At 42.7% G+C, this 9,318-nt stretch overlaps 1 protein-coding gene across 1 annotated transcript in view; it reads right to left on the reverse strand.

Annotated features, from left to right (window-relative positions):
• Positions 1 to 6,914, reverse strand: part of LOC102763600 (zinc finger protein 709-like) — a 14,624-nt gene extending 7,710 nt beyond the window's left edge. The window contains exons 1-2 of the mRNA XM_015563976.1: positions 6,770 to 6,914; positions 6,210 to 6,278 (exon numbers count right to left, since the gene is read on the reverse strand). Of these exons, the coding sequence (XP_015419462.1) occupies positions 6,210 to 6,278; positions 6,770 to 6,772 (72 nt within the window). The 5' untranslated portion in view covers positions 6,773 to 6,914. The remainder of the gene's footprint in view (positions 1 to 6,209; positions 6,279 to 6,769) is intronic.
• Between the last annotated feature and the right edge of the window lie 2,404 nt (positions 6,915 to 9,318).

A 9,318-nucleotide genomic window follows, 5' to 3' on the forward strand; every position in this document is an offset into this window, starting at 1 on the left:
AAGGGAGTTCATCACCACCAAGCCAGTATTATATAAAATGCTGAAAGGCGTCCTTTAAGAAGAGGAGGAAGAAGAAAAAGGTAAAGATACAAATTATGAACAACAATTACACATCTATCAACAAGTGAATCTAAATATCAAGTGAATAAATGATCTGATGAACAGAAAAAAAATAATCAAGAGGATAACAGAGAAATCAAAGAAAATATCAAAAAATATCTGAGACAAATGAAAATAAAAACACAGCATTCCAAAACATAGGGTGTCCCAAAAATGTATACATACACTTTGAATAATTATAAAGGCAGTGTTTATTATAATACATTTCATTGCCCTACCCTGTTTGGCTCAGTGGATGATAGAGCGTTGGCCTGTGGACTGAAGGGTCCAAGGTTCCATTCCAGTCAAGGGCACATGCCTGGGTTGAAGGCTCAATTCCCACTAGGGGGCATGCAGGAGGTAGCCGATCAATGATTCTCTCTCATCATTGATGTTTCTCTCTCTTTCTCTCCCTCTCCCTTCCTCTCTGAAATCAATTAAAAACAATAAAATATATTTGATTTTCAAAATTGAGCTATCACTTGTTAAAATGTATATACATTTTAGGGCGGACATCCTGTATATGGGGCAAAGCAAAAGCAGTTCTAAAAGGGAAGTTTACAGTGATTCAGAATTATCTCAAGAAACAAAAATTTCAAATAAACAACCTAATCCTACACGTAAAAGAACTATAAAAAAAAAAGGTAGTAGAAGGAAATAATAAAGATCAAAGTGAAAATACATGAAACAGAAAAAAAATAGAAAAGGTCAATGAAAGATCACTGAAAAAATAAAATGAATAAACCCTTAGCCAGACTCATCAAGAAAGAAAAAATAATCCAAATAAATAAAAAACATAAATGAAAGAGAAGTTAAAACCAACAACACAGAAATACAAATAAATCATAAGTGAACACACCAACAAGCTGGACAACCAATATTAAATGTATAAATTTCTAGAAACACAGTATTTCCAGCCTAAATCAGGGGGAAAAAATAGAAAGTCTGAATAAACAGATAACTAGTAACAAAACTGAAACCAGTAATGAAAGAAATCCCAACAAAAAAAAAATCTAGGACCTAATAGTTTGCTGAATTCTACCCAAAAACTTAAAAGAATTATTACCTATACTTCTCAAAGTATTCAAAAAAAATTGAAGAGAAAGGAACACTCTAAAACTCATTCTACAAGGCCAGCACTACCCTGACACCAAAACCACACAAAGACACTACAAAAAAGAATTACCAGCCCTGGCTGCTATAGCTCAGTTGATTGGACACCATCCCAGGCATCGAAAGGTTGCTGGCTCCATTCCTGATTCCTAGTCAGGGCACCTGGTCCAATATCCACAAAACAAGAATCATAATACAACACAATAACAAAACAAAAATAAAAATCTTATAACCATCTCAATAGATGGAAATAATCATTTGACAAAATATAACATCCATAAAACTTTCAACAAAGTGGAACTAAACAGAACATATCTCAATATAATAAAAACCACATATGACAAACCCAGAGCTTACATACTCAATGGTGAAAACTCTATGTTTTCCCCTAACATCAGGAACAATGTTATATTAGTTTCAGATGTACAACATAGTCATTCAACATTTATATATCTTATAAAGTGATCACCACAACAATTTTAGTAACCATCTGTCACCATACATAGTTATTATGAAGTTACTGACTCTATTTCCTGTGCTGTGTATTACACCCCCATGACTTATTTTATAATTAGAAGTTTGTACTTCTTAACCCCCTTCAACTTTTCTGCCCATCCCCAATCCCTCTCTCCTCTGGCAGCCATCAGTCTGTTCTCTCTATGTAGCACCTCATACCTGTCAGAATAGCTATGATCAAAGAGTCAACAAATTACAAGTGTTGGCAAGAATGTAGAGAAAAGGGAAACCTTGTGCACTGTTGGTGGGATTGTCATTTGGAGCAGCCACTATAGCAAACTGTATGAAGGTTCCTCAAAAATATTAAAATTAGAACTACCATTCGAATCAGCAATTCCACTTTTGGGTATTTATCCAACCAAAACAAAAATACTAATTCAAAAAGATATTTGTACCCCTATGTTAATTACAGTATTATGCATACACACAGAGACAAATGGACTATTACTCGGGTATAAAAATAATAAAATCTTGCCAGTTGCATAAACATGAGTGAAGACAGAGATTTTTATGCTTAGTGAAAAAGTAGTACCAAGAAAGACAAATACCATATAATTACACATGTATGTGTAACCTAAAAAAACAAAACCACCAACCAAAACAAAACAGAAACAAACTCAAAGAACAGAGAATGCATAGCTTCCCCCAAAGAAGAGTTTTGGCTAAATAGGTGAAAAAGATAAAGAGAAATAAATAAGAGATCCAGGCTTTTAGTTACATAATAAGTCATTGGGATGTAACTTACATAGGGAAAATAGTCTATAATATTACAATAAGTTTATATGATGACAGTTGGTTACTATACTTGTTTTGGTTACACATTGTAAAATACATAAATGTAAAAATCACTGTTTTACACCTGAAACTAATATAATATTGTATATCAACTATACTTTAATTTAAAAAAAATTTTTTTTTAACTGAGAAAGAAAATACCTGCTCTTTAAGTAGTGACCATCTGATGGGCTCACCTCACTCATGGAATATAATCAATCACCCTAGTACACCCCCCTGCCCCACCAAGACTCACCCTAATGTTAAGGAGAACCCAGCCTGAGTCACACCTTCACTCTAAACACAGGGACTCCAACCAAAACCACCGTAAGGAGAGCTCCATTCTCAGACTCCTGCTCCCAAACAACAAGGAATGACTGAAACTGCCAACCCAGAGTCCTCTGAGCACAGAACCCAGGCTCTGTGAGGTCAACAATGCAACACAGGGCAGCACAGCTCGGGGGAGGGGCTCCCCGGAAAGCAGCAGGCCCAGAGCAGGAGCCTCCTGGCTCTTATCAGCCTGACAGGTAAGGACAGGGGAAGAGGGAGGGGCGAGGCTTAAGTTTTCAGTAAACAAATATCAAACACGTGGAGCCTGACCACTTATGACAAGAACAAACCCAAGTAAGAAAAACAGGCATTAGCTCTGGCCTGTTTTTATGTAAATAGGGGGTAATACAGAAGTGACTGAAATATTGCGCTGTGGATGGCTAGCTTACAGCACTACAATGGACCAGGGTATGTGGTCAGGAAGTCTTCTTGTTGATTTCTATCTTAGAAATTTAATCAGCCTTCCTTCCAATGCACTACTTATTTAAAATGAGGAGAAATTATATAAATATATAATATATAAAAATACATATATATCATTATTTCCTATGTGTAATCATTATTTTAAATTAATTTTTGCTTTTTAAAATTAATCCAATTTTAACTTTTCTCTACAGAATACTACTCTAAGATGTAATCCTTTAAACACTAAAAAATATAAAACTCCAAACCATCAAAAATTCCCAATTTCCTTTCTGGTAAAAAGCCAAGGGACATTATCATAGTTTGTCCACTGTATTTTACACTTGGGATATTTTTGAGATTGAGTAGTATATTATAATGCATTAGGGGTTTGCAATAAAGCCCTGAAATGAACTAGAAAATTCAAATATATCCTTAATTTTTAGTTGTTTTTCTTACTACATCAATAAAAATTGCCCTAGCTGGTTTGGCTCAGTGGATAGAGCGTCGGCCTGCGGACTGCGGGGTCCCGGGTTCAAGTACAGCCAAGGGCACACACCTGGGTTGCGGGCTCGATCCCCAATGGGGGGCGTGCAGGAGGCAGCCGATCGATGATTCTCTCTCATCATTGATGTTTCTCTCTCCCCCTCTCCTTTCCTCTCTGAAATCAATAAAATACATTTAGAGGAAATTCAACTGCTTTTTCCTCACATCCATTCAAATAGAAATTCTTTTAAATGTCAAATTTCTTTAGAGTCATGGACATATAAAAACTGACCTAAAAATGGAAAAATCACCTGATAACTTAAAAACACCCTTCTCCCCTCTTCAGGCTCTCTTCCATAATAAAACCAAAATTATATTCGGTTCCACAATTATCTTGCCTTATATATACACGGCATCTTTCAACTTACATATTAAAAGCACAAGTGTTAATGAAATCTAGATTCAAAGAGCTGCAATATTCAATGGAGAAAGGAATCCAATGAAAGTAAACAGCAATACTGCAATCAAGAAAGGTACACAGCTGCTCCCCTACAGTTCAGAAGGAAACCCACACCCAGAAAATGGACTATTTCCACTAAGGGTCTAGATACCCCCTGCTGAGATTAAGCCCCTGCAGTGGGTCAGTCCCTGGGGAAGGACATGGGTGACACCTGAGCAGCCCCAGGAGTGAGCTCTCTGGGAGCTCCACACCCTCCCCTCGCCTGTAAGCATGGAAATACTCCCTGCGGCTTCCATTCTCACAGGTGAGGCAACTCACAGCCTGATTCAGTTTTAAGTTCTGATCCAAATGAACCCCAAATCCACAAACCTTTTGTCCACGAGACAACAAAAGTACCTGATTGGCACAGACCTTCTCAATGTCTATAAATTATACTCTGAATGCAAAGCTCAACATAAAATCTAGAAATGGCTGGGACTAAGGATCCACAACACAACCACAACCACAGACAGAGCATCAGCACCTGCCTCCACCGAGGCCCTGCATTGCATCCCCACTTCCCCGCTCAGGAGCTTTTCTTAGAATCTACTTCAGCAATTCTGCTCTGCAAGGCTAAGCTCTGGGATTGTTTTTTAAAACTCCCCAAAATAAAACAACCTCAGAAACTTACTATACAAGCTCAGGAAAACTGAAAGAAAAATTCTAGAAATGGAAAGTAATACTAAGAAAAAAAATTTTTTTTTTCCTAATTATACTCTGCTTATTTGGAACTCTTTTAAATATATATTTTATTTATTTTTTTTTACAGAGAGGAAGGGAGAGGGATAGAGAGTTAGAAACATCGATGAGAGAGAAACATCGATCAGCTGCCTCCTGCACACCCACTACTGGGATGTGCCCGCAACCAAGGTGCATGCCCTTGACCGGAATCGAACCTGGGACCCTTGAGTCCGCAGGCTGACGCTCTATCCATTGAGCCAAACTGGTTAGGGCTGGAACTCTTTTATATTGTCTTTCACGTTCTAATGATTACATACATTTTACTCCTATTAAAAACTGAGGCTTGCCCGGCTGTGGTGGCTCAGTGGCTTGAGCGTAATCCCACGGACCAAGAGGTCCTGGGTTTGATTCACAGTGAGGGCACATGCCTGGGTTGTGGGCTGTGGGGGTGTGAAGGAGGCAACGAATCAATGAGTCTCTCTCATCATTGATGTTTCTGTCTCTCTCCCCCTCTCCCGTCCTCTCTGAAATCAATAAAATATTTTTTTTAAAAAACAAAAACAGTCCTAACCGGTTTAGCTCAGTGGATAGAGCGTTGGCCTGCGGACTGAAGGGTCCCAGGTTCAATTCTGGTCAAGGGCATGTACCTTGGTTGCGGGCACATCCCAAGTGGGGGGTGTGCAGGAGGCAGCTGATCGATGTTTCTCTCTCATTGATGTTTCTGACTCTCTATCCTTCTCCCTTCCTCTCTGTAAAAAAATCAATAAAATATATTTAAAACAAAAAAACAAAGCTGAGACTTAGCCAGGCCGGCGTGGCTCAGTGGTTGAGCGTCCACTTATGAACCAGGAGGACAGGGTTGATTCCTGGTCAGGGCACATGCCAGATCCCCAGTGTGGGGTACGCAGGAGGCAGCCCATCAATGATTCTCTCTCAGATCAGCCCAGGGAAGGGGCAGTGCCGAGGGGGCCCAACACCCCGGAAAGTTTCCAAAGAGGGAACCCACGCCCCCCGCCCCCCACCACCTCGCCCCGGAGGACTTCCCCTGTGTCTGTGCCAGGGAAGGTCCTGGGCGAGAGGAAGGCGGCCTTCATACGCCTTCTAGGTGTTACTCTCGGCTTCCCTCTCACGCAAAATATCCAGACAAATGTCAATCTCTAAGGAAGAGCATTCCGCCATTATTCCGAAAAAAATGTTAAGTAGTGGGGAGGAGGGTCAATCGGGGGAAAGGAGACATATGTAATACTTTAGACAATAAAAAATGTTGTGAAATAAAATATACGAAATATTGAGTCTGTTTGGAACGCACCCCGGAGGCTAGTCGGTCATGATGCTGTGACTCGGGAGGAAAGCTGGCTTTGGGAATCCGAGGACGGACCTGGAAATGCAGAGATTGACCGCCAGTTTCAGTAAAGGCCAATTTGGGGGGCCGGGTCCAGGATTTGAGACCCTGCTTCCCAAACATTTAAGAAAACTCATAAAAAGGCGGTTCCCCCGGAGGAGAGAGGAGCGACGACCACAGCCCCGCCCCTGCTCCAGCCCCGCAGGCCGCGTCACAATTGTTCCTGATGACCCTCCCCGGGGTCCCCGCACCATCTGGGGAGGCGCGGGCGGCCCGCAGAGCCCGAGGCTGGAGTCCCCGCGCAGGGACCGGACGGGACGGAACTCCGGGTCCTGGCTCCGGGCCCAGCCCCGCGCCGTGCGCCGGAGGGGACGCGGGGCCAGCGGAGCCCAAGCGGAAAGCGGACTCGGTCCACAGACTCTGACTTGACCGAGGGGTGGCCGTCCGATCACAGCCGGCTCCAGCCAGTTCCAGCCAGTTCCAACCAGCCCCTGCTCCCCGTGCCTCACGGGGCCCCCAACACTCACCATTTCCAGGTTTCCTAGGTCTCCCCGAGTCCCGCCTACACTTCCTCTCCGGTTGGGAATCACCGCGCCGCAGAGCCTGCGACAGAGGCGCCAGGGACCGTTAAGCAGAGGCGACCAGCATTCCCGAGCCGGGCGGACGGCGAGAAGTCCACGCCCCTATGGGGCCTCGCCCCACCCACTTGCCCCGGCAGCACCCCTGATTGGACAGTTGCTGATGACGCGCCCCCCTCTGCCTGAGTGACAGCCCTCCGGGGACCCTCGACTCAGACTGGAAACTGAACTTACTCCTGGCCTGGCTGGGGCTGACTGCACTGCGTTTGCCCGGCGCTTTGTGAACACGCGGGCGCAGGTGTGCACAGGGAGTTCCCGATTCAGTTTCCAGATGGTGCAGGTAAGTACAGAACACGAGGGTGTCCCCGGCCAGGTCACACTGGGACAAGAGGGTTTATGTTCTCTCCAGGTCAAGGGCTTGGTGCAAGGCCGTCAGGCCACTCCTGTCACTGAGACTCCCTTAGAAACACCGACACCTAAGGCGACCTCACCATCTGTGACAACGAGTCTGGCTCCATTTCGATCTTTGATGCTTCCCAGCACCCCCTCCCTCACCCCCAGTCATTCTGCCCTTAAGAGAAAGAATCTAAGAGCACTTGGCTCAGGTGGGGAGTTGGAAGCCTGATGCCCCAGCCGGGGTACAAGAACTCTTAGTCTAACCACAGGGTTTGAGATGTGTTCATTATATTTTTAGCTGTACATTTTACACTGGTAGGAAATTTAATTTACTTTTTGCCTGTGTCTCTAGAGAACTCTGAAATGTAAACGACTAAATATCCCTAAGATAATTAATTTCCATTTTCACTGACGTAAGAGAAACAATAAATGGTTATGTGAACTTGGGATGCATCTGGAAACTTTCTCCTCTCTTCCAGCTTTATTGAGGTATAATTGACACATCAAATTGTCTATACTTAAGGACCACAACATGACGATTTGATATATGTATACTTGGCTGTATACTTGAAATTTGCTAAGAGTGCATTAAGCTTTCTCATCACACACATATACACAAAGTAACTCTGAAACAATGGATATTTTAATTAATCTGGAAGCACTTATATGCCTAAGTGATTGGATTGCAAAACTGTTAATGCACTTATTTATGATATATAATGTACACATTATATAATGTGATATATAATGTATATATCACAGCTTTATGATATATAATGCACATACTATACAGTGCAACCCATGTAAAATGTACAATTCAACAGGTTTTAGTATATTCCCAGGTGTGTGCCATCATCCCCACAGTTTTTAAACATTTGGCCTCTCCAAAACAAACTCCTCTACACTTTATTATACTCCCAACGTCCCCATCTTCCTTCTCCAATCCCCAGCTTTAGAAACCCCTAATCTACTTTCTATCTCTAAGTATTATTAACTTATTTGGATACTCAAATGAATAGAATTATATACTATATGATCTTGTGACTGAATTCATTCACTCAGCAGAATTATTTTCAAGGGACAACCATGTTGTAGCATGTACCAACACTATTTGTTTTTATGGCCAAGTAATATTCTATTGTATAGGTAAAACACTTTATCTGTTCGTCTGTTAAGAGACATTTTGTTTTTACTTTTTGGTTACTATTAATAACACTGCTCATTGCAAGGAGAGTGATGGGTAAGAAAAATATGCAGTTTCAACTGTTGCTTTTTATATAAAAAACTATAATAGGATGCTCAAGAAATCCAACACTGGTTATTAAGGGTGGCTGAAGCAAGAGCACTGAAGGGGTCCAGGATACTCCTGTGGTAAGTCTACTTTAAACCTATCTAACAGATATTTGCCGACCTTTTCATAAATTGTTATTTAAAACTAGAGGCCCGGTGCACAAACCTATGCACCAGTGGGGTCCCTCGGCCTGGCCTGTGGGATTGGGCTGAAACCAGCTCTCTGACATCCCCTGAGGGGTCCTGGATTGCAAGAGGGTGCAGGCCAGGCCAAGAGACCCCCACGGGTGCACTGTTGGGCCGGGGTGGGACACAGGAGGTTGGCCAGCCAGGGAGGGACTGCGGGAAGGCTCCAGGGCATGTCTGGCCCATCTTGCTCAGTCCCAATCTGCCAGAGCCCAGCAGCAAGCTAACCTACAGGTTGGAGCATCTGCCCCCTGGTGGTCAGTGCCTGTTATAGGGACTGGTCAGCCAGTTGACTTTCTGCCCCTGGTGGTCAGTGTGTGTCATAGTGACTAGTCGACTGGTCGTTCCAGTCGCCTAGGCTTTTATATATATAGATTCATCATACCTGAACACTACTGGTATTCAAATGTAAGCCTTCGAATTCTATTTTAAAGCACCCTAGTCCCACACAAAGGAGAAAGAACAGACCCTAGAGCAGCGGTTCTCAACCTGTGGGTCGCGACCCCTTTGGTGGTCGAACAACCCTTCCACAGGGGTCACCTAAGATCATCCTGCATATCAGATATTTACATTACGATTCATAACAGTAGCAACATTACAGTTATGAAGTAGCAACAAAAATAATT

This window comes from Myotis davidii, unplaced genomic scaffold (assembly GCF_000327345.1).
Source record: "Myotis davidii unplaced genomic scaffold, ASM32734v1 scaffold1379, whole genome shotgun sequence".
NCBI lineage: Eukaryota > Metazoa > Chordata > Mammalia > Chiroptera > Vespertilionidae > Myotis > Myotis davidii.